The sequence below is a fragment of the Epinephelus lanceolatus genome, chromosome 9 (assembly GCF_041903045.1).
Source record: "Epinephelus lanceolatus isolate andai-2023 chromosome 9, ASM4190304v1, whole genome shotgun sequence".
In the NCBI taxonomy this organism is placed as follows: Eukaryota; Metazoa; Chordata; class Actinopteri; order Perciformes; family Serranidae; genus Epinephelus; species Epinephelus lanceolatus.
In genome coordinates this window covers 10,092,844-10,119,094 of record NC_135742.1, presented here as the reverse complement: position 1 = coordinate 10,119,094, position 26,251 = coordinate 10,092,844, and the positions used below count along the sequence as shown (strand labels likewise).

At 42.7% G+C, this 26,251-nt stretch overlaps 1 protein-coding gene across 3 annotated transcripts in view; it reads right to left on the bottom strand.

The window, feature by feature from the left end:
- Positions 1 to 223: 223 nt before the first annotated feature.
- taok3a (TAO kinase 3a) overlaps positions 224 to 26,251 on the bottom strand; it is a 98,404-nt gene continuing 72,376 nt past the window's right edge. For all 3 annotated transcript variants that reach the window (XM_078170545.1, XM_033619840.2, XM_033619841.2), the window contains 9 exons: positions 24,248 to 24,445; positions 20,301 to 20,438; positions 11,709 to 11,945; positions 9,825 to 9,953; positions 8,620 to 8,823; positions 7,705 to 7,944; positions 6,963 to 7,175; positions 6,239 to 6,421; positions 224 to 1,592 (listed from right to left, as the gene is read on the bottom strand). In XM_078170545.1, coding sequence (XP_078026671.1) covers positions 1,431 to 1,592; positions 6,239 to 6,421; positions 6,963 to 7,175; positions 7,705 to 7,944; positions 8,620 to 8,823; positions 9,825 to 9,953; positions 11,709 to 11,945; positions 20,301 to 20,438; positions 24,248 to 24,445 — 1,704 coding nt within the window. In that variant the 3' untranslated portion in view covers positions 224 to 1,430. The remainder of the gene's footprint in view (positions 1,593 to 6,238; positions 6,422 to 6,962; positions 7,176 to 7,704; positions 7,945 to 8,619; positions 8,824 to 9,824; positions 9,954 to 11,708; positions 11,946 to 20,300; positions 20,439 to 24,247; positions 24,446 to 26,251) is intronic.

Genomic DNA, 26,251 nt, shown 5'->3' with positions numbered 1-26,251 from the left:
CACTTGGCATCATTGCTTTTGGTTTGCACCTACAACACATCCATGCATGGCTTTCATTACTGACCGACACACTCTACTGGTTATTTAAGTTACTCTTAGATTAATAAATGATGCTTGTTTTAACTAAACATTTTGCGTGGACTCCCAACTTCTCACTTCTCACATTCATTCAGCCAGTTCGTGACAGTATGCAGTGAATATGATGATAAGATAACACGTCCTTCGTTTGTGTGATGAGCACTTTATTTACAAATATAATTAAAAGCTCTGACAGATTCATGCTTTCTTTTAACCTGGAAAAAAAAAATTAAAGTGCATGCAATAATAAAGCATCATACGGGTCTGGTTTATAAGAAAATACACAGCTTGGGAGTTGTGTAAAGCAAAAAAAAAAAAAAAAGAAATCAGATGAGAATCCCATTGATACATGACTGAGCCTCTGAGGAGGGGGGAGGGAAAAGAAGCGCCTTTAAAAATTATGTTTTTTGATTTGAGTGACAGTTAAAATACAATACGAAAATAAGTAAAAGCTCTCCATAAATCCTTCTATACACAAAGTACAAGTCCCCCAGCCCGCCCGTGAAGCCCTTTGTGCTCGCTGGGAGATGGAGTTCACATGTATTATTATTCACATTGACTGCCAGTGCAGAGAAATCAGTATGATACACGTGTCGAGTACCACAATTCACCCTCCCCACAGTAATTAAATTCACCCGTCACATTTATTCGAAGCGTACCTGTATGTACATGATATTTGTGTCTCAAAGTATCAAATTATTCAAATTTGTCATAAAAATGTCCTGATGAATAAATACCAAAAAGTGTTGAAAGACGCAGCACGGACTGACGGCTGCGGAAGAATCTGCTGTTTGATTTATCTCGTCCAGAGATTTATTTTTTTCTTTTTGCACCAAACTAACCAAAAAATGAATCACCTCTAAGAATGCATGTTTGTGGAGCGATGTCGCTCGTCCATCTGCCCTCGTTTTTCTCTCCCTCCTTCTCTCGTCTTCCACGTTTAGTCACAACAAAAGTGTCATCATTGCACAAGAAACATGAAACACTGTGACTATGTTATCATTATTCTTACAAAAACATGACAACTACAGGAAGTTATCCAGCATATTTTTTTCGTCATCTTGTGACACCATGAGAGGCAAGGAGGGGGAGGAAGTTTAGGTGGGTTTAGGGTAGGAGGGGGGAGTACTAAAACCTGCCATCGACTCTGTCTGACCGGCCCAGGAAACACACTGGAGCTGATTCTGGAACCGTTTTTTCTTTTTTGCGTCTGTGTGTGTTTGTGTGTGAGGGCGTCAGCAGCAGTGAACACCTGCACTGTCAGGTAAAAGGAGAGGAGGGGTGTACTGAGGCAGACGGACGCCCCGGGGACTACAAGAGACGGCGGCAGCAGCGGCGGCGACAGCGGCCCCTCATCTGTAGTCGTCCTTGGGAAGGTCCAAGGTGCCCAGGTTGCCGAAGCCCAGCCGCATGCTCTCCATGTCGAAGGTGTCGGTCTCCCGCTCCTGGCGCTCCAGCAGGTGTTTGATGCGGTCGGTTCGCTCCTTCTGAATAGAAACCAGCTCCTCCTCAATCTGCGGGAAACACACAGGAACAAGAGACGTACAGGGTTAAACTGGTGACAGAAGTTGTTGCTTTCAGGGAGCAGTGTGTAGGATTATTATTATTATTATTAGGATTATTGTAGGATAATTATGTTGTGTATGAAGGAGACCTCAAAACCTCCTGGAGCTTCTTGATTTAAAGTTAACAGAGAAAAAGGTGAGCACATATTTGCAGGTACTAGACTAGTGGCCTGTCTCCAACATGTCCAACAGCATGGCAGAAACTCACTTTTTTTGTTGTTTTTTTTTAAACGTGAAACTGCTTTATTTAGTATTTTCCTTGTTACATTACTGGGTCAGTTTGTTTCAGAGAGTCAGACACCTGTACGGATAATTCAGGTCCTAATAAAAAACCTCCTGAACAATAAACACATTAGGAATTCTTACCATAAGTTTCAATCTGCAGTATGCAATCCTCACCACTAGATGTCACTAAATCCCTGTAAATCTTACACACTGTTTCTTTAATATAACATTATGAAGTTAATGTTGATTGCACAATGTAATGGCTACAGAATAACGACACCATTGGTGATTAGACTGGTTTCCTATCAACCTTGCTTTCACTGTGCAGTTCTGTCTGTCCCCAGGTGAACTGCCGATCCAGTCAGTCTGGCACCATTTCTACCTGCTTTCATGTCTCCATTATTACTAAATGAATGAATGAACTCACTCTTTTGTCCTGTGTTGTTGGTAGTTGCTACTCTGAGGAAAAAGGAAAGCGATCATTGTCTTTGCAACAGCGGCGACAACAAAAATATAACTTGGAAACACTTGAAGAGAAAGTTGTCTGTTTCCACTTTAATGTATGAGACATCTCTAATTACTATATTTTTTTTTAATGAAAAGTTAAGTTTTATTTCTGTTGTAGTTTATTTACCTTGACAGATTTGGTAGTTTTGGTTTTATTTTATGCAGATTTTTAGTTTCAGTTTTTCCTCAAGTTTAATATTTTAACACTCAGATGACAGTACAACAGCTTTGGGGCCTCTGTTCAATGTTCAATTCTCTTTTTACCCTGCACTTTAAAAACAAACAGTTAAATATGTAATGTGATATCCCTTATAATCATCAGTCGTAAAAGATGTAGCCACAGTAACATCTTTAAAGTATACAGTCCAAATGTGAAAGCAAAGTCATAAAAACTAAACCTTTTAAAAATTTAGAAATCTTATTTTTTTTAATACAAAAAACGTGCAAAAAATAAAATAATAATAAAACTTATTCTAATAGAAAGAAAAGCACATGTGGAACTAATAACATTAATTTAGGCTCAGCTCCATGTGCAGTAAATTAGCTAGCATGCACAACACCAGGGTCCCACAGCTGGCAAACATAAATGGAATGCAGCCACTATCAATGGTATTAACTACACCTGTGTTTGACCAATCAAATCATGGGCTGGAGGTGCAAACTTCTTCACTGAGCGAGTGAAGAAACAGGTGACAGATAGAAACCCTGCAGCTACAACATAAAATGTTAAGTTTATGAAAGCACAACCGAGCAGAGAGTGATGGAGCAATATTATAACACGATTTATTGTCTCCTTCATCTCTACAAGATGTTTCATTTGGGGTGCGAAGTCTTCCTTCAACAGTGTGTGGGAGCTGATTTTGTATCTTTGGCAGAATCCCTCCACGAAAACTGGAAGTTTAAGCTGTCCTGTCCCAACAAGTGCAACAAAACTGACAGGAAAGTGAGGCAAGCTTAGTCTGTACATGCCAACACAGTCCTAATGGAGAGGTCTAATTGAGCAAAATAAGTAATAACACACTTGGCTGTGCAACATTGGTGTGTGGCGACTTCTTTTAAGAGCAGTTTTAGGGTTGAACCTCATTTTTAAGTTCTGATGTTTAATTTCTGTTGTTGTTGTTATTTGCCAGAGGTAAAGACAACTGAGAGAAGAGCCTCATGATGTAATGCAGTTCAATGCACCACAGTATAAACTGCAGCCTCAAACTGCACCAACACCTCTGACACAGTCACACTGTAACCTTTACGAGTCCTGTACATACTGCAGGACCATTGTGTTGGTTTTCATAATACTGCAGAGTTGTTCAGGATGTTTGTGTCCACCCCCTGTCGCTGTTTTATATCCTTAATAAATCACCTTAAATACAGACTTTGAATGCAGACTTTCATGCGCATTGTCTTATCCTGTGAAGGTGTCAGTGTGTTAAGTTGTATAACTCAGGAGTTGTGTCTGCTGGATCTTTCCACCGTACACCCACATTAACTCAGCACCACAGGTGCAGACAAAGCACTGCATGGCGCAATACGGCAATCTGGCCAACTACTGAGCATGCACAGAAAACTCCAGACTCTGACCATGAACCGAACCGGAGGACAATAGTGCTTCTAAAACTATGACATCATCCCCAGTCTCAGAGTGCAGATCCGGACGCAGCCAGGAGATGGCGACAGACCACCGCAGTGGTCCACTGGACCCGGCAGAACTGGATTAGGGCGGCATTTCAAATGTCTCTCCCTTTGTTGTCGGAGTGCTGTCTACTAGACTGTGGCGATGACGTCGGCCACTTTGGAAGGAGACGTACTTGGCCGTTCTAATCTTATCACATGTCATTTGTATACATGGCAGCTTGCCTGACTGTCACATAAAAGATGAGTCTCAATCAGGAGCTCATGCAACCAAATTGTAGGAAACAGATAGATACAACTGTGTCAAATTTATGTGAAGAAATGTAAAATTATAACTAAGTACGAAAGCTAATTGCCAGCTTGCAACACAGCTGCAGATGTCATAATTAATTCTACTTCATGACTGATAATTAGAAAATAAAAGCATGAATTTAGGCAGATCTAAAGATGCATATGCATACGCAATTTAGACTGGACACATACATCAATCTATTAAAAACAAGCCATAATAATAAGCTTAACTGTATTAATTGTGTCTTATTATAAACAGAGGATGACAGAAACAAGAGAACCATACTGTCATCTGGATATTTCACCACCATTAGACGTGTGTGGGAGAGAAATGGTTGTCTGCTCCCCGCAGGAAGGCATGCCACTGTCATCACCACCTGTGGTGAGGGAAATCTGTGTGTGTGTCTGCGTGAACTCATGAATGTCTGTCTGGGTTGCCTTTCATGCCCGCACTGCCTGCTGAGGTGGATGCAAATGTGAACCCCGACCTGTTCGCTGAAGCAAGGCGTGGTGTTGGACTGTTTATATACATCAACTTATTACAGCCCGCTTGTGTTTGTCTACACACCTGCATGCTTCAGATCTTTAAGAGGTCTCTTAACTTCCTGAATGTGACGTACTGTAAGTCCTGTTGGAGCAGGATGTTGGAGGACATTATACAAACAAAGATTATTATAAAATGTAAAAACGCTCTTGAATGTTTTTAATTTTTATTTTCTAAAAATGTAATAAAATTTGCACTTAACCAGATTAAAGTTGTACCAATTGTGTAATAAATGTCCTGCTGATACTGTAATAACATTTTTGATGCTAAAGTGATACCTTTCAGGTTGTGGCGGTACGAATTTCCCCAATTTAAGCTGGTCAGAAACGTGTGAGAACCACTTTCAACCAAATATTCACCTTTAGAAACAAATCTCAGAGCCCCAGGGGCATTTTTTTTAAGTGATGATGTAATAACTTTGATGGATAGTGTAATGATAGGTAGGTTTCCATCCACCTTTCGTTATGCGCATTTGAATTTGTAAAAAAAAAAAAACCTTAGGTGTAAATTCTTGAAATATTGTAAAAAAGATTTCATGCTTGGAGGAGGTAGAAATGTTGATTAATAAAGAGTAAATGCAACTAAGTGTGATGAGCGAATAAATGATGACGCACAGTCATGACGTAGCATCACTGCATAGGGCACCACAAGCGCCAGTCAGCAAGCGCTTCTGCTCCTTTGTAATCACACGCACAGCTCTGTCTGTCTGTTTCTGTGTGTGTGTGTGTGTGTGTGTGTGTGTGTGTGTGCGCGCATGCCTCTCCCTCTGTTTAGACACAACTGACAATATGTGGAAGCGTGGCATGCATAATTTATCATCCTTCATAATCAGATCATTTATATGTCCTTCATATCACTCATGATAAATGATTAGTGTGTTTTCCTCCCGGATCTGCTTGTGCCTCACAGAAAAAAATACACCACACTCAGGGGAGCAGGCTGTGGAGCTCGGGGCCGCGGCGCATCCTCAGCAGCTAAAGTGGTTAGCAAGGGCACTGAGAGGAAGCAGGCAGCGCTTGAAGAAAAATTGGTGCACTTTGTGGCACTTCCACGTCTAGTGTGAACCCAGTGTTCGGTTGCTTTCTGTTTCTCTCTGTCGTTGTTGTCGTCTCGTGAACTTTTTTTCTCTGTAAGCTGCATTGTGTTTCAATTTAAAACATTTAACTAGGAGGGTGGAATAACTGGACATGTAGTGGAGGTCTTTAGGTTTATGCCAGAGGATTAGTTGTTTTACACCTGAGAGGAAATAAATCCTCTCTAATTTATGCATCAATTTTAAATAATGTAGCCATGTCAGTAAAGTCTTTATCCTGGGGAAAGTGAGAAACAATTGTGCAGTAAAAAAAAAATTAAAAAAAATAGAGTGGCTCCTTTAAAGTGACGCGTGTTTCATTCACCACACCTTTTGTTCCAGGTGAGCCCGGCGCAGCGACACCTTCTGCTCCAGCTTCTGCTGCTCGCGCTCATGCTGCGCCTCGGTCTGCATCTTGATCTTGCTCTGGTAGGCATTGAGCAGCTCCATCTCCTGCTGCAGCTGCTGCCTCAGGGCCTGGCACTCGGCTTCCTGGGCCTCGTCCAGACGCAGCTGACACAGCCGACCATGGACCGCAACAGGGGAGAGGGAGGTACAAAGAGACAGAGAGGGAGAGATGGGTAGATTGAGGAGGAGGAGGGAGGGAGGGTGTGAGTACATTGATAAGACACCCAGAAGGAGAGGGGGAGAGAGGAGAAAGAGGGAATAGAGACAGAAAGGACAGAAAAGAAGAGAGGCAGAGATGGAGGGATGGGAGAAAATGGAAGGGCAAAAGGGACAGACAGGACATGGAAAGACAGTGGAGGGGGAGGGGAGGAGGACGGGTTTGTGATTTCATCAAGACATGAAGGGAGATTGTTAATGAAGGTGAGACAAAAAGGGGAAGGGAGAAAAGAAGGTTATAAGAAAATAACAAGATGGGAGATGAGGACAAAAAAAGAGGAGAAAATGTAAAATAATGAGCAACAGGTGGAGACAAAGGCCTCAGAATCTCCTCTAAAATTTCTTTTATTAAAATCTGCCCACCTCCATTTATAAGAACGACAAATGATTGTCCGGAGAGAAATGATGACGTTCACGTGTCTCCACTTACCGCCTGTGAGGCCATCATCTCGTTGATGCTCTGCTCATATTGCTCAGCCAGGATGGCCAGCTTGCGTGTCTGCTCATCCTTCAGGGCCTTGAGCACCGTCTTGTGCTCGGCCTTGGGCGTAACTTCCATCTGGTGGTGGCGCAGGGCCTTGTACTGCTTCGTCTGCACCTTACACGTGTCCTGGAACTGCTTCTTGATCTGCAGCTCCAAAGCCTGGAGGAGGAGGGGGACAGAGACAGACAGAAAAACTGTGAGAGGAGGATTTGGACAGTTTAAAAAGTATTATATTTATTTTAAAACTCTGTCTTTCATCATGCCGTAACATTTCTGCTGCTAAAGGTTAAAGGTTCACAAAATCCAGGGGCAAAAATCTGAGTTCTGGTCTTTGTTATCCTAAAAGCAAATTAAAATGAAATGACATTCAGAGGTGACACATTTCGTATGTTCTTTCACTACTTTTTTTTCCTAAATTAATTTGTTACATCCACATTGCATCACTGTTTTATCAAAATCTCTCCAAAACATAAAAGACGTTGCTCATGGCTTGCGCCATCTCAGAGGTGGATCCAATGTGTGTTTTCAAAGACACAAGATATTTTTTTGAACATGAATCTGGAAACAAAAGCATGTCAAAAAGGTTTCTGCTTTTCACCGTCAGCTCTACATCCCACCTGTGTCCTTATAACAATCACCACCAACTCTATAAAACCCTGGATTGCAAACCGTCTCTGTGTCGACTCACCTTGAGGTTCTTGGGCTGCTGTCGGAGCTCCAGCACGTGCTTGCGGTGGAGTTCGCGCTCACGCCGGTTGTTGTACTCGATCTGGTTTTCCAGCTCTGTCTGGTGCTGCAGGCGGATCAGGTCCATCCGCAGCTTCTGCAGGGTCTTCAGCTGCCTGTGCTCCAGTTCCTGCATGGACTCGTCGTGGCGGATCAGCATAGCGTGCTCCATCTCCTTCTGGGTCTTCTTCTTGTTCAGCTCCTGGGAAGGCCGGCAGGAAAGATGGAGGAAGAGAGGGAAAGGAAGAAGAAGGGGAAGGACGCATGGATGACTTGCAGCAGGTGCTATTGATTGACACTGTTTGTTCAGCTTGTTTTCAATGTGACATTTTTCACATGTAGAAATCAATGTTCCCGTTTGTTTGTTTCAGGCTTAGAACGCTGGCTGTTATTATCAACAGCTGAAAAAAATCAATAAATATCACCCATTAAATCTTTCCCATTCATTTAAACACTTCCTTTCTCTGTGACCCAAAACATTAAAACCATCATCTGAAACGTGACTCAGAGTTTTGTGTGTTTTCCCACAGAAAGCTTTTAAGACTCCCTCCAGATTTACACAACAGCTTTTCAGATTGTGACATTGTTGCCTTGCTTTACTCTCTAATAATCTTCTTAACATTATTAGGAAACACCTCGCAGATCTGAAGAACAATGGGTGCAATCATTTAGGAAACCCTGCTGTTTGCTGAGAAAAATATTTTGGCATTATAATCACATTGGGCCTGCTCACACCAGCAGCACAAACAAGTGATAAATAGGGTGTTTACTTCGATGGTTTGGTGAATTGGAGTTGTACTTTTAACAATTTAATGGACAATCATGTCCAATTTTAAATTATGCACTTGCTGTTTTTAAATATGTGCGTCCTCCTCACCTCTCGGATCTGCTCCTGCTCCAAATCGTGCCTCTTAATCATGACTCTGCGCTTAAAGGCGCGGCAGTTCCTGTCGTAGAAAACCCTCTGCTGGGACAGGAGGTGGGCCTCCTCCTCGGCCTGGGAATGTTGCATGTTCTCCTTGTGCTTGGACAGACGCTCCTGCTTCTCCTTCTTGGGTGTGCTATGGTCCTCGTTCATCTCCTGAGACAGGGGCAAAGCAGAGGAATTATGAGAGGAGATTGTTTTGACAAATACAGGACAGAGTTCATACAAGGCTGCAGCTAATTATTAGTTGATTTGAGCAGCGATCATTAGGTTTATCTTGCATTATTTAAGCTTTATTTGTCCGTGTAAATATCAGTTTGTCTGGTAAAATAAAGACAAGAGGGTAAGAAACTATCTGGTGTGAGACATTATAGACATTACAAATGGTAGATATGTGAAAAGTAAATATAAGCATAAAACCGTATTACAAATGCATGTTTTAAAAGTGAAAATAAACAAAGCCTTCGTACATACTGCCTAAATAAATCATAGTGTTCATGATATCGAGTGTTGTAGTGAGAGCATACGGCACACTCCGGTTGACCTTCTGTCTGGAGCTACAGATGACTTTCATAGCCAGAGGAGGGATAGAAAAAAATAATTTCAGCCAAATCTATCCCTCCTCAGTTTGAGTTCTCTTTCTCTTTCATGGGCTTTAAGGTAATCTACAACTCGAGCTAATGCACTTAACACATGAGCCTGATCCCCGTTCTCTGTGGTGTCTAATTCCGTTACAGCCCTCAGTTGGTGGGAAATATCTCTCCCTGCCAGCGATGCTTTCTTTTAACTGCGCTGACCTAATTTTGGTCACTTATCTTGTAACTGAAAACACAGTGTATCACACTCCCAGCCCACAGGAGTATTCTCTGGACTCAGTTTGAAGGTTGTGGAGGCACACAAACGCTCCACTGCGCGTATGGATTTGTGGGTTTCCTTGTTTGTGTGAATATACATGTGTAGGTACATAAGTGAGTGGGCCGAGTGACTCAACGCAACTTCCAAAAGACCATTTCGGAGGTAGTGAATGTGCATGTTTGTGTGGAGGAGGGCTGATTCAACAGCGAGCAGCGGACAGAAGCGTGTGTCACACACACAAGAGAGGCGTACAAAGGAGCTAGCCTGAAGAGAGAAAAAGGAAAGCAACAAATGCGGCGCACCTCCTTAATCTTCTCCTTGCAGAGTTTGTACTGCTTCTTTTGATTATCCAGAAAGGTGGTCAGCTCCTTCTTCTGCTGGGCCATGATCTGCTGCTGGAACTTCTTCTCATCCGCCAACGCCGTCTTCATCTGGGGGACACGAGAAACAGGAGAAAAACAAGGGCAAGGGGCTGTTAGTTAAGCATAGGGGCCTTAACTGAATATATATGATCATTTTTTCAGGCATTTTTCTACAAAAAAAAAGCCAAAAACTGACTATTCTTTGGTGTTGCACTGTTGGTTGGACGAAATATATTTATTAAGATTTGACCTTGAGCCAACAGAAACTATAACAGCCATTTTCAAATGACATTTTATCCACAAAATATTTATCTTTTAGCAAAAAAAAAAAAAAAGATCTGCAGATTAATCAACAATAAAAAAATTATTGTTAGTTGCTGCCTTACATCTCATGTCGACTAACTTTTTATATGTATGTCATGTATATTTCCTTGGCTTTTTAGGGATTGTTGCGAAAAATTGTGATGCATGTTGCAGTGCCTTCAGGTGTTTTTTTTCTTCAATAAAATTGCAGGAGCAAGTGAAAACTGTAAAACACATGACACATTTTTTTATTTTGTTGCACTGCTTTGAGTTCATGCTTCATGCTACGCTAATGTTACCACTAATGATGCATATTAAATCTAACTCACCTTTAATCTTTTAGCATTTCTAATAAATACAGATGCAACAGCCTCTGTCATGGCGATTTGTCTTTTCTGATGTCAGTGTGTTTGAGTCATTCTCCAGATTTGTTTTACGGTAGGAATGTGTTACAGTTCCACCACAATGTTGCACAGGGTACGAAACAGTTTACCCCCACTTTGGAACAGCAGAACAAAGAATTGCCTCACAGAGATTTTTGTTGCTAAGCGTGAGACATTCGTGTCCCACGTGTCTACAACAAGGATGTGAATTTTGTGACAATATGGAGGGACTGTTCTGATTAGTAAAAGTCTCGGGAAACTACGATGACTGGTCAGAATTCTGAAACATCTGCGATGATTGGACAAAATTGCAAGGTCACGCAGAATTCGCAGGGGTTGGTTGAATTTCAGATGGCGACATAGCAACAATCTAGTCGTATGATCGGTTAAAAACACTGGACTTCTTTGTTATTGGCTGTCATATCTAATGTCGGTTTACAGATATTTAAAAAAAAAAGTTATCTGTCTGTAGGATATTCATAATGTCAGATATTTGATAAGGTCTAATACAGGTTTTTATTTCCACTACAGTCAGTCTTAAAAACACATCACAGTGATAAAAATGCTTTGGGGAAGTGTAAAAAAAAATGGCATAATTAATTGCTTAAATAACCCATTTTCAGACAAGAGGACATCCCATTAATGTTTTCTGCTGTAAGCTGATATCTAGCGACTTGTTGTTTGACATTGTGTGTTTATGTTGCTGTGTACGGGGGTGCACGCGGGTCTACATGAACAGATATTCTATCTCCCTGGCCTGTCCGGCATGCTGTGTGCTAATCACTGAGATATGCAGCTTGTTTTTCAGAGCGTGACATTCTTTGACCCACTTCTGCCCTAGTGTTTCATCTTATGTATCATTGGGTGGCAGCAGCGCGTATAGTCTAAACAAAAACTTTCTGTAGCATTCAGACTAATGTTGGAGCTTTGTGGTTTAAAACAGAATTTAACTTTTCAACAAGCTCTCCTTCAGCAGCTGAAGACTCATAAATTCAACATCATGTCCTCCCCCTGTGTCACCCCGGCAACTGTTGGATGGTACATGTAGGTTGGTGGGATCATCTGTGAAATAACTTTGGGGTTACTGTACATTATGCATCCCCTCCACTCATGTCCCATAACCCCTCACGAATCCCACCTCCTTCTCAGAATGCACAGCGTGGCGCTTTGCCAGCTTCTCCAGCTCGATGTAGGCGTTGTTGGCCTGCGTCTCCACCTCCTTCTGCAGCTTGAGCCGGTGCTCGTCCATCTCGGCCTTCAGCTTGTTCTCCAGGGCGATCAGCTGCTTCTGGTGCTGCCGCCGCATGCGCTTGTAGCCCGACATCTGCTCCCGCAGCTCGCTCTCCTGCTCATGTTCGTGGATCTGTTTGGTCACCTGTGGAGACGGAGAAGTTGGGAGATGTGAGCGCTGCGATATCTGATTTTTGATCAGAATGAAAACCTAATTATTTGACGCATATATAACAGTTTAGTGGCATTAAAATATAGCCGCATACAAACAGCAACATTTAACCTGTCACCTGACCTTTGTAAATATGCACTTTTAATTTATCTGGGTTACCTTCTCCAAGAAGAACTGAAAACAGAATTCATTCAATACTGTAAAGCATCACAGTTCAACTGCTACTGTAACACTTGTCAGTTTTGCAAAGGTAGGACAGAACCAATGAGGGGAAATTACGACCTTTAAAAAGAAATACTGTGAAATCCCTTTAGATGAACTACTGCTGGAGCCCAACAAAAGCTCTTTCATCTGACCATCGCACATACACAGTCACTGCAGAGATCAGGCAACCACAAAGGATCTAAAATGTCTTCAAGTCAGATGGAGCAAGAAAAAAAAAGTTAGAAAAACACTTTTTAACATCTACATAATGAAATTAAATCCAAGCCAAGGAACATACTCCAATGTCTTCACAGCAATGTCTCCCGGCATTTTTTAGCAAAACCTGCCAACACCAAAAACACCAACCTGAGGACAGAAAGGGTTTTCCACATCTAGGTAGTACTCGCTCCGCATCTTCTCATAACTTCCACCTGAACTCCTCAGGCCAAACATGATGGCGACTTTAGCCAAGTGAACCAGCATCCAGGAACCTTGTGCAGCATCTTCTGCCCGACAGAACCCTGCCTGAGCGCCGATGCCACCCTGAGACCCACCCTTACTGGAAGACGACCCCCCCTCCCTTCCCCTTGGTTCGCGCCCTGGGCACGCAGCGGCCAAGGCAGGCGTGTGAACTGTGAATGAGGCAGGCCGACCGCGCGGGCCAACAAGAGCACAGAGCTGCTCTTTAGTCGGGCTAACGCTAAGCGGCGGACAGCAGGTGGGTCACATGAATACCTCATTGAGAAAGAGTGAGAGAAGTTGGAGAAGGGGGTTTAGAGAGGAGCAGGCAGCGAGCTGAGGGGAGGGTGGGGGGGTAAGGGGTGAGGGGGGTGAGTGCAAAGGAGAAACAGCAGATGACTGGGAGAGAGTTAGAAAAAAATGGAAATAATAAGGAGTAAAATAAGAGCATCTAGTGGAGAAAATAAGGCGGGGGGGGGTGGCGTGGAAACAGGTGGAGGTTGAGCTCCCCCTTCTCCTTAATCTGCGCTGAATCAATACCCCACTGTAACAGCAGCTCCCAATCCTAGTCACTTGCTTTGCTGCCACCCTGCACGCCACCACAAAGGGCCAAGTCACGTCATGTGACGGCCTCTTTCACACAAGGCTCAGGGAGGGAAAGGAGATCATATTCAGGGAGAGGAGGGGGGGCATGCAGGCTGAAGATGAATGTACCAGTGCGATCAGGAGGAATTAAGCAGCTGAACTTAGTTATTTTGCTTATTCGACAGGTCAGCGTGGTCTTAACGTTGTAGTGATTTGTTGAATAGGGGAAATGCTGTGCTGGCGGCTGCTGATGTGACTGATCGGCGTGAAAACAAATACGTAGGGTGAGGTGAGCGCTCAAAACTGTCTTCTTGCATTTCTATCAAATTAATAACCGTAGACAACTTAGACACACAGAGAGTTTGAACTCTGCGTGTCACGAGATGTCAATAGGTATTAAAGCTTTGATTCTCTGTCCTAGCCTGGTTGTAATTGTTCAAAAATAACCCCGGGCTTGAATCAGATCAGGTTCTCACCAATTTACCAGTGTTTTGAGAGAGGAAGAGTGACGGAACAACCATGTAATATAGTTGAGAACCGGGGGAGATAGAGCACGCCCGAGGGAGGGCGACTTGGTTGGCAGTGTTTGCTTCTGCCTCCCCAGCAGTGGCAGAGCTGTGCGTAACATGCAGTGAAGAGCGGAGATCATCTGCGCGCTGCATCAGCATGGACCGCCATGCACACTCAGCAACGCAGTAAGAGACACAGCCCAAACGGTTGTGCACAAGACAACAGACTTTTAAAATAACAGAAGGAAGACAAGAAGAAGGAGGGAGGAAACATGTCAGCCCTTAGCTGTCAGAAATGGGGCCCAAAATGGTTCAGGCTTGGGTCAGGCTTGGACAGAATGTATGCAGGTTTATGTAGGGTTGAGAATTTCTGGGGACCAATCAGAGCTCTAATGAGTAGGAATTAACCCTGACTCTGTGCCTCAATAACACTTCCTAAAAAGAGCTTTAAGAAATGCGATATAAAGCCTGAGCTGGATCTTTGTCAGGTACGAGATAGAAGAAGAAGAATACACAGCTGTAATTTGAATGTTGCTACAGATGTATAGTGACATATGGTGAAGTCATCTGGCCAAAGAGGAAGCAAAAGCCTCTACAGACCCTTCTTTATTGTCCTGTTTTCCTGTAGATGCACAAATGTGGGGGGGGGGTTTGGGGGAGGGGGGGCTTTGTGTTCTCATATGTCAGGTTGCGCAAAAGTGCATCTGGTTTAACCACAACTTCTGACACTTACATGTCAAATACATAGGGATGGGAGTGGATAAATCTGAACACAGGGTAGAAACAGAGTAGAGTAATAGCATGCATGTGAAGCTGTAGGGTGCTAATGATATACAGGATATTTATCTGCGTCGAGCATCAAATACATGGCATTCCTGGAGTTTAAGCCCATGTTGCACTCCTTCTTGTTGCAAGTTTCAAACAGCGTAGACACACAAGTTCGGCATCATTGTTCTGCACACGCAGTTGTCAGAAAACACGCTGGCATTGATGAAAGGAATACGCTCAGAGGCATATGATTCTGATGGATCAGACAATTTGAAACCAAATCCCATCCCTACAAATAAGTCTTTAAATTCTTTCCTGAGTTACAAGCGCTAACTGTTGCCTGATGGGTAATGTGCATGTTTCAAAGCGTCGACTGTAATCTGTTGCAGTGTTATTTAAGTGCTGATAGGTTTACAGGTCGTCAGGTTACAGCAGAGGTGAAACATCTTACAATGATGTCGTCTCTCACACAGCTTAACGCTTCAGTCAGTCACTTCATCTGACCTATAATAACCCCTGCCCTCCCTCATACTCGCTCGTTAATTCTCACATTTATTCCCTTTCTCGCTTTACATCCATGTCTTTGCCGTTTCCCTCCTTCCTCCTCCTTTTCCCTTTCCTCCCATCTCCCTCGATGATTCTTCATCCCACTCTCCTGTTTCTTTTCCTCTTTTTTTTGCCCTCTCTGCATTATCTTTCATCCGTCCTTCTCTTCCTTTCGTCTTCTCTCTCCATGTTTTCACACCTCCACGTCAGATCGGACTCTTCGCTTCATGTCACCTCTGCCTCTCTCCCTCTTGTCCTTCTTTGACGGGCCAGATTTCAATCTGCGCTGCTCTTTTGTCTCTGTTTGTTTATCTGTCCTTGTCAACCCCTGATATCTGCCGTCGGTGTCCTCCACCACGTCTTTACCTTCTCCAGCCAATACACTCTTTCATTTTATTCACTAGTATCTAGCCATCACTATGATTTCCTCCTTTATCTTTTAGAAGTATGAGCAAATTTCATTCAACATTAACAACTCAGTAATTTGCATACTGGAAACTTATTACTGGCAGTATGTTTTTTTTATTTTTGTCTTTATTTAATCCCCTCCTCTCGTTAATTTCTTCTCTCTTCCCCTGCTCTCCGTCTTCCTCTCTCTTCTCTCTCAGCGATCCATCACCCTTCACCATCTGGACCCCCCGTTCTTCTTCTCTCTCTCCCTCTCTCTTTGTCTACCTGCTGATTCCAGTCTCAGCGAGCCGAGGCCAATCTGAGGACGTCTGCACTCGGCAGAAAAAGATGATGTCATCTCTCTTTCAGCGCCGGCGGGCAGGACCGGCACTATCACACGACACACATACTGTGGTTTACACGATGCCGCCTCTTTTCCAAGACAGGCAGCCTCGGTTACACAGAGCTGTCGACGCAGTGTGTGCCACCTCTGCTGCTTACATCTGAGGTATTTTAGTTTGACTTTAATCCACGGCAACTTACAAAAGTGTTTTTAAACAGAACTGAGTTGTGTGTGAACTATATTTCAGTGATGTGAAAGTGATTTGAAGCAACTAATGAAGGGTTGGAGGAGGAAAGAAAGATTTATTTTCCTTGAAAGTTAAATCGATGTGAGTACAGGATCTGTCTCTTGTGCATGGAAACAAATGTCTTGAATTTACATTTCCATTAACTCCTGTTCGACGTCTCAACTGAAGTTTCTTTCTACCAAACTACAATTGCCAACCTTATCACCACGCAGGAGGAAGCGAGGCTCATGCTCGTGACAGCGCGAAATGTAAACATTAATGAGTCCTCCTTAGCTGAGCTGTAACATTAGCTAGCTCAGTCAAGTTCAGTGAGCTGGCAGTAGGTGCACGCTTCCTTCTGCATGGTGATGCGATTGGCGGATGTAGTTTGGTAGGAAAAAAATAGTTCCCACGTCAAACTGCTCACAACGAGGTCTGTGGATTATCTTGAGTAACCGGGTCATGATCTCTGAAAAAAGACATTTCTATTGCGTTTTTCAGATGTATTTTTTAAGCTGAGTGACATCAGGGTCGACATCTCTGTAGCTGATATCACCAACACTCAGCAACTCACATCAAAACAATCTAGACTGATAAAAGACACTACAGGTAATCTGTATTTTTGATATTGGGATGAAATGCCACTTAAAGGGAAATTTTGGTTTTTATTTCAACCTGTCTCCTATCGTCCTAAATTTGTTTCAAGTGACTAGTGACATCTGCTTTGAAAAGCAGAGCTAAATGGTACACAAACATGGCACCACACCGGTAAGGTAAGACAACACGTTTACATGTCATTTTCTATATGTTCTCTGACATTTATCCTAACGATATGAGGTGGTCTTTGTGGAAAAAAAGCTTGTTTAGTGGACTAACTTTGCACTTGAAGGTTGCCCGTTCACTTACGTTTTAACAGGTCTGACGCTACTATGCGCCCCGGCTGTATCTAGGCTAACGGTTAAGATGCTAACTATTATTTTTATGTCACTAGTCACTTGAAAGAAATTTAGGACGATAGGAGACCTTTAAGGATGCTTGAGAAAGGACCATTATTACATCTATGCGAGCTAAGTTAGCAGCTAGCTTGTGCTACATGGCTTGGTGGCCATTAGCAGCTAACACTAAACAGTGCAAATAAAAGTAAAAAGCAGTGGTTTCTAACCTGGGAGTTGCGAGATAACTCTAAAGGGTTGCTGAATGGACCTGAAAAGGACTGAAAGCCCATTTCTGCAACAAAGCTACAAAAATTGAAAGATGTATTTTTTTGTGAGATAATTTTCTAATAATCATGCCATAATACATCGAAATAATTAGATGAATTATTATAATGGGCTGGTAACTTTTATGGGATGAAGAGCATCATAAAAAAATGACCTTATATAAAGGTCGTCGTCTTTCTTCTAATGGCAGTGATGGGAGGTTTCTGCTACACTGGATTTTGTTCTGTGGTTCAATGGCTGTACAAGATGATTTTACATACTCAGGCCTCTAAAAATGATTCATATTAAACAAGAAAATTGCTTGTAAACATCCAACCACTGACGAGTGATTGAAAGAAGACATTGCTCCATTTTAAGGGGTACAGAAGTTGGAAACCACTGGGATAGAGACTCCTGAGGATGATTTTGAGAACGTTTTCCACAGGGAAACACACATTTTAATGGAAACTGACATAATGATATCGTCGTTATGTAACCACAGAGGGAAAAGTTAGGGTAAGGTACAAGGTACATCATCAATAGACGCATTAGGGTGGATTTTTTATTCGTGTCTCACTCTGGAATTTTAGAGCTTCTGTTTTTTGGGGGGTCAGCTTCACTTTGGCATGTTTTTATTACCATCCCTCAAATTTTAAAAAGTGTAGACTGGATCTACAGCTGGACTGAATCTTACAGCTCCTATGATGAAGACATTTGCAGTGGTGTGTGAATACAGATAAAGGAGACCTGTGCTCCATAAAAAAACCTCACAGTGCTGGACTATCAGTGATTCACGGTCTGATCAAGGACATTATTAGGACACACACACACACACACACACACACCCACACACACACACACACACACACACACACACACCTACACACCTTCTCTGCTCACGTGCTTTCGTGTCTGGTTTAAGACCTGACAGCAGAAGGGGCTCACAATTAAAACCATTGGGTCATGGATGGGTAAACACATACACACACACGCTCACATACACTTACACACACACACACACACACACACACACACACACACACAAAACACCACAACTACTTACTAGTTACTAGAGCCGGTTTCCATGACAACAGACAGGGAGGGAGAGAGGGAGAGAGGAAGAGAGACACGGAGAAAGAAAGACAGAGAGAGAGAAATCCACCCCCTTCAACTCAGAATATAGAGTCAGATCTGAGAATGCTGTATTACCGAGTGCAGGAGAGGAAGAAATAAAGGAGAGGGCGGAGGGAGGGGAGTGGTAATGTGAAGCATAGTACAAGAGAAGAAAACAATGGGAGTGAGGTGAATGAGAGGAAAGACAGCAGAGAAACAGAGATACATATGTAGAGACAGAGACGGAGGAAGAGGTAAAGACCAAAAGGAATAAAAAATAATAGAATAAATATCAATAGGTGGGTCCACAAAGGAAAGAGAGGCGGTTTAAAACATCTGTTTGTTTCACATCACACACTTCGAGACATTACAGTACATCTCACCCAGACTCAACGTTCCACCGCCACATTCGCAGACAGGTTTGTACAGAGCGAAACAAAAAGATGCCCCGTCTGTGCCCTCGTCGGCTGCTATTGTGTAAACACAACAGTCTGAGAAACATTTTGGCGTCTGCAAGAAGTAGTTTTTCCAATTTTTGGCTTTCAAAGCAACACAATGTTCAAGGTGAGTGTTGCACAAATTAATGATCCCGAAACACTTTCAGCAGACAAAAACATGTTTTAGGATCTTAAAAAGAAACTGGTTGTATGTCTGCTTGAACCAGTCAAGTAGCAGTTACAGTTTACATCCATGTCTGTCCAGATTGATGTGTAGCCATGACAGTGGATCATGCTTCAAATATGGACGTTGCTGCAGAGAAGCTACATCTTCTAAAACACACACACACACACACACACATCACAGTATCTGACCAAATGTCTCCCCTTCTGGTCCTGAGATATGATCTGTGAAGTTGACATTTGACCTTTTGGATATAAAGAATCATCACTTCATCATTGTATCCTGTTTGACAAATGTGTGGAATTTTCTCATACTTGTGTTATCAGTTCTTAAATTATGGCCAAAAACATGTTTTGTGAGGTCACAGTGACCTTTGACCACCAAAATCTAATCAGGTCTTCCTTCAGTCGACACTTTCAAGAAAGTCTTTCAAGGTGTTCTTGAGATATTGCGTTCACAAGATGGAGACGGACGAGGTTGCAGTGGTCTTGACCTTTGACCACCAAAATCTAATTATCATTGTTGACTCTAACTGGATGTTTGTGCCAAATTTGAAGAAATACCAGAAGTTTTCAGGTTGTCAGTCCGATTCAGAAGAATGGGACTGACAACCTGAAAACATTATGCCTCCAGCCACGTTTGTCACTGGCACAGACACACAAAAGCCCCTTTTACGCTGCCAGATTTTCGGCGAATGTTGGGCCATTTTGCCGGCAAGCTGTGAGCGTTTAGACACACAGAGCCAGATTGGCGAGTTGATCCGAGGTGCCCAATTTTCCGCCTCGTAGGGTAGACATATTGGCGAAATCTTTTTGGTTTGAACAGAACGAGGCACCCTTCTGCCACAGGAGGAGCAGTTGATGATGCCACACATGCGACCCACTGGCGGTTGACTAACAGGAAACAGCTGATAGCAGGCATGAGCAGCTAGTAGTAAGAAGGAAACGCAAACCTGACAGACACTGTAAAGATGAGCAACTGGGGAGACAAGGAATTGCACATCCTCCTTGCCCTCACAAATGAAGAGGCCATTAACCGTCGAGTGACCGGAACGGTGAAGGACGGGCCAACTTATGAGAGAATTGCCGAAGAACTGACCAGCTGCGGCTTCCCTCCCACGTCAGTGTTTATGTCACACGCTGAGCTACATGTTTTGTTACTTGCTCACGCCCCCCATTGCCCCGAAAAAGGTGCATTCTGTTTAAACAAAAGTAGGCAGGCGGCATTTTGCTGCACTCCCTGATTTTGTTTTTATACTGCCAATGCTGAAAAAAGACTGATTGGGCTTTCCTGCAAATTTGCACAATTCCTATTTAAAAAGGGCTGAAAAAAGTCGAAAAGAGGGGCCAATTTTGTTAAACTCACCAGTGATGCTGATTTGATGGTGGCAAAGCGACCCTGGTTCTTGTAGTTTTGGGCCTGGCTGCTCTTGTCGGAGGAGGACGGCCTCAGCCCTTGCCGGTGGTCCCTGTGTATCCCGTCGTCCCAGTTGAACTGATGGTCCTGTGTCAAACACACACATACAGACAATGTGGAGAAATGCAAACTGAGCACAAGTCATCCATTAAGTGTCAGAGTTGTCCTGTAAAATGATGAAAAAATGGGACTGAAGTGAACATGGTGTAAAAATGAAGATGCTTCAGGACACTCCACAGATTGTAACTTACTAAAAACTGTGCCAGTGTTTAAACTCGTCGCCATCATTCTGTGACTTTTTAAATAACAAAAATTCCCCGTTGATTTTAATCAAACGGCATCTAAACTTCAAAGGAATTTTCCAGCATTTGCTAAAACTGTGTCAACTGTAACCTTGCAAAACATGATGAAATGTCAACACTCAACCCCCCCCACAACCCAACCCAACATTTAGAAAGTGATTGAACATTTCTGAGGAAGCAGGGGACCAAAGCGTTGACTCATGTGAGGAGGGAACTTCATCAGCATCTGAAAACAATATGTGTCACTTTCATTTGTTCTCAGCTCAGCCCCTGAACTTGAAACAACACACTGGCTGTCTGTTCATCAAGTGACATCCCTATTCATGCACTGTCAAAAATACAAAGAGCAGATGAAGAAAAAGAATGAAAGAGCAGTGACAGCCCTCTCCTCACAGACGTTTAAGTCATATGAGAATGTCAGGCATTGTGTTGACCTGTGTCTGCTGAATGTTTATATGTGTGTGTGTGTGTGTGTGTGTGTGTAGGATGACAGAGCGGTAAGTGGGGAAATGGTGGGGAGTGTGTGCTGCTTGTCAACATGTGTACTCAGCCTTTGTTCTCGAAGTGTGAACGGTGTTTGTGATGAACTTGAAACGATCTGCCAAACAATGAGGACTGTGTCGATGGTTTCCATGGTTTCAGACGGGGGGGGAGGGGATTTCGCATACACTTGTAAATAGTAAGAGACACCCAGAGGATGTTTGCACGGCGCCACGCATTCTTTCCATTTTAGAGTGCACAGTCATTACCTCATAGAAGAGCTGATTGTATTAGTAACACTGCACATGTTGATTATGCTTGCTGTGTTTTTTTACGTGTTCTCTGAGGACTAAGATTCTTATAAACATAGGCACATGGCATTTGTGCAAGAGTATTTACTACTGTGAAAGTACTTCTTGACCAAATCAAATCAGAGGACAATTACTGGGAAGTAAAAAAGTTGTCCTTGTCTGAAATCAGGCTTCAGCTCCGTCAGTGAGGACTTAACTTTTGCTGGTGTTTATTTGTTTGTCTCCATATTATCTAGAAGTATTCGAGAGCTTGAACACCCATTAGATACTCTGAGGACGTAGCAGAGTTTTGACTGCGAGCTTGACTCTGGCTTCATATGATATGGAAGTGCATCATTTAGCACAACAATGTAAACTGTTGCCATCTGACAATAGTCAACTAAAAAGTGCACAATAATTATCACCTAAACAATTTGAGGCTGTAAATGGACATGTTTTTAAAAGAAGGTAGCTTTCTGACTGAGCGCCCTGCCTCTACAGGTTGCTGAGTTAGCCTATATTTGCATTGTTGCATGTATTTTTTTTTTTTTAACAATGCATCTCTCTTACACCTCTTCCTAACATAGGAAGGAAGCAAACTCTTGAGGATGGAAAGCAAAAAACTGTCCAAAAATACGAGGAACAACAAGATTCAGGAAACCTATCGAGCCCACAGGCTTTTGTAGGATTCAAGGACATTGGGGGCTTAACCCGGACCTACTATTTGTACAAACTCACTATTTAAAACTTATTTATTGATTATATATCGCAATGTTAAAAATATTTGTAGTTATTAGTGACAGTGGTGGAATGTTTAATTCAAGTACAAGTACGAACAAAATAACGGAGTATTAGTTCTGGGGCTTTTTTAAAATCATTAGGCCTTTCCTTATTTTTTAAAACATCAACATAGCCTATAGATTTAGATCTGGGGCTATTTATAAAACATTAAGTGGTGAAGCCTGGGATGCCCTGGCCTAACGACGGTACTGGTTGTGCCTAAGGAATGGCTTGCTCATACCTGTCAAGTTTTGGATTTGAAAATAAGGGAAATTTTTCGGCGCACGCCACGAAACCGATACTAGTGAAAGTATCACGGTTCTGAGTAGTATCACGATACCACGGCAAAAATGAAGCAGATGTGCCTTTTGTCATTTATAAAAAGATAAATCACTTTTCTATAATACATCACTGATATTTCAATGGAATAAATTACTTAATGACTTATTCATACTTCAAAAACAGCATCAATAAGTGATTAACATAGGGGGGATCAAAATAAAAAAAAATAAAATAAAATAAAAATCAACCAAAAATCAACCAGCCACCCTCCTTCCCTGACAAGTAAAGAACAGTCCCTCCATATGTTAAGAACAGTCCCTAAAGTGCGGTGAGGTTTGTGGGCCATTACCTGCCACAAAAAGAGAAATGTGAATGGCTCGTTTCTCCTCTGACACGCCACATACCTGTGTGCCGCCACGGCTCGGTTGTCCAGGTACTACTGGGCAGTCATGACACCAATGAAAGAGGAAATTACTGGACCTGGAGTCGGACTTCTCTGTCGCTGGTAAGCCGTTATCTTGCGCAGAGCACTATGAGCCTCCGCCGTATTTCTGTACTCCTCGTGAGGCTAGTGACAGAGTTCAGTTTGGAGAGGCAGAGGAATGGTTTTTTTTTATTTTTTATTTTATATTATAATATGGGAGATTTACGGGAAAATACTAATACGGGAGGACAGCGGGAAAGAGGGGTAAAATACAGTAGTTTCCCGGCCAAAACAGGAGATTTGACAGCTATGGGCTTGCTGTTGCTCTGAAAACAGGTTGGACGCCAGTTCACTGAGGCACGGAGCAGGTTAGGACATCTTTGGTGGAAAACACTGACACAAGCTAATGTTCGCACGTTCACATCATGTCCAGTTAGAAAATGTTTTCTGGTGTTTTCACACAGTATTCTGTATAATGTCTTACTGTGTTTTAGTCTGTGTTTACTTGTTCTGACAGGACGGTGTGGACAGAATTTACACGGCCTCTCCAGCATGAACTAAATACCCAATTTCAAATGTAGTTTTGAACTAATAGCAGCACTTTAAAGTGAAAGTTCACCCCTAAAAAAATTATGTATTTTGCCTTTTACCCACTATTTATCAGTCTAGATTGTTTTGGTGTGAGTTAACGGGTATTGGAGATATCAAACTTCGAGATGTCTGCCTTCTCTTGAATATTACGGAACTAGATGTTACTAGCTGTGCACACTTCTTTCTGCGCAGTGACAGGCGTAGTTCGGTAGAAAGAAAATAGTTCTGACAAGATCTGTGGATTACTTTGAGTCACCAGGTCATGATTTCAGAAAGAGACACTACTGTTGAGTTTTTAAGATGTATATTTTGTGTTTTGAGTGCCATCAAGATACATTACATTTAAGAGAAGGCAGACATCTCAAACACTCACACCCAAACAATCTGTCCTTTTAAAGGGGGGCATTATCACAAGCGGTTGCTATGCCAGAGTGTTCCTTCTGATCACTAAGGGTACATTTCTTAATTCACTGTTGTCATAGCTTGTTGTATTTTTGTTGGGCCGACATATCGTTATGGTGTCGTAAAAACTTGATTTACAACTTTGTATGGTTTGTGAAAACTAGTTATGAACATATTGGAATATGACGGGTTGTGTTGATTAAAGGATACTATTGGGATCCACTGAGAACTGCTCACACTGCTTTCCAGTTTGGTACGGTGTGACGTTTAATTTGTCATCCAGCTGTAAATGCTTATCACCTCCCGCCCACCATCCAACACCTCACCCCCACCCACGACCTTTACCTTCTTGGTGTGTGGGGAGGATTCCAGGGTGCTGCTGTAGTCCTGGGGGTGCATCATGGTCATGTCGGAGCAGCTGTCATCCGGCACCTCCTGCATGCTGTTCACACTGCTGCTCTGGCTGCCTGTGCTCACCGAGGTGCTGGGGATGGAGTGGTTGCTGCCCAGGCTGTTCATCTTAAAGCTGGCGGCCTCGCTGTCCTGCAAGAACAAACAAACACCGGCATTTATTCCTAAACACATGCTTCCACAAATGAACACTCAACTGTTATGAAATTATACACAGATGCAACTACAAGCCTCTCTAAACTGTATTGCTAAATGCAGTCAGCTCTATACAAGGGAAATAACCACTGACCTCTAGATTGCATTAGAGTCAAAGTCACGCTAAATTGCCTATTAACCTCTAACTGTTCAGATGTGTATGTGTGTATTATTCACTTGAGTCAATTCTTATGTTAATGCCCATCTGTCTGTATGAGATGTTTTCAGATTAGAAGGCCAATTGAGTGTGTGTACATGACAGATAAAGGGATTCGAGCTGCACAACTTTTAGGTGCAGCAGACAATCAGTTAAATCTACAATAACAGCCTGTATCAGGATGTTATCATCAGTCTTTCCACATGCAGCGTGTCTTCCCCAGAAACCGGAAAATGAGGTTTAGGGCTGCAGAGTTTCCTCAGTAAAGCCTTCAGTGGCGTCTTGTTGCAGTGAGCTCTGGTGGCTGCTCTGAAATGCTCCACATGGTGTAGGATGACACCACTGTGGCTGCTGGCTGCCCATGCCTGCTCATGCTGCCTCAGGTCAGGTCAACTAAGGGTCATTTCATCTCAATGTCAGGCTACCATGGCTGCAGGTGGAAGGCTCCTGTTTGTTGTGACGTGAAGGTGGCGGACTGCTGTGAGCAGCCGTAAAAAAAAAAGCCTTATTAGAACGGAAAGAAGGCCATTTGGACAAGAGTCCTGGTTCCTCCCTCTTTGAGACGTAGGCCTAGTCCACTGGGACACAGGTATTTTAACCTCCTTCATTCTTAGAAGAAACCCTTTCTGCAAACACTGCTATTAGCATTTAGCACTCCCAGTTTCCTCATCACGAAGTCAATTTTTTTTTTTAAACAGGTTTTTGCCTGACGGTCTGTGGTTAAGACAAGCTTTAAAGACTTTCACGTTCTGCTCTACGACATGAAACTCATCAATAAATACCCCACTCGAAAATTTTAAAGCCCTTATGCATCTTAAAAAAAGGCAGTTGCCCTTTTGCTTTTGGCGACTGCATTCAGGCTTTAACAATCATTTGTGAGAATTATCTTGCTGAATAAAATGTGTAAGAATCACAAACTTTTGTTGCCACAGGGCTTATTTTCTGCTATAATCCAAAATCCAATGGAAAAATCCACGTGGCTTTTTGTCGAGGGAACCAGGGCGATGTTGACTTATGTTTTGGCCTACAAAAAACCATTATCCCTGAAGCATTCAATTACGAAGGCTACCTCGACCTCCGCAGCACATTCTGTCGCCTCTGTTCCTGCCTATGTCGCCAGCCTATGCGTAAAGATGTGTGTGTACACATTCATTTTTTGAGATATTTTTTCCAGGTATCTCATGTCATGATACTCTGTATTTTTACTAACTTGTTATTTTTTAATTATTTTCTATTTGTTCATCTGTCATGTCATTATCTGCGTCTTTTGGAGTGCCTGGATTGCATTCCTGTGCATAGTGGAGGAGTAACTGTACATTTATAAACATGTAGAAAGGCATCTTAGTGAGGTTACAGAGGGGATAGCTGCAAACACTCTGACGTCTCAAGCCACTGTTTCTTTGTTTTCCTGCCTACACTTCAACAACCTAACCCTGGGTGAAATTCTACAAAATGCTTGCATTCAGTGACCTAAAATGCCGTTTTCATGCGGATGAAAGGCCCATAGAAAAGCTACGAGCTCCAAGAGTCCTGCATGTGGACCCCAGCTATTTTAATAATCTATTAATTGTTGCGTAAGTGTCAAA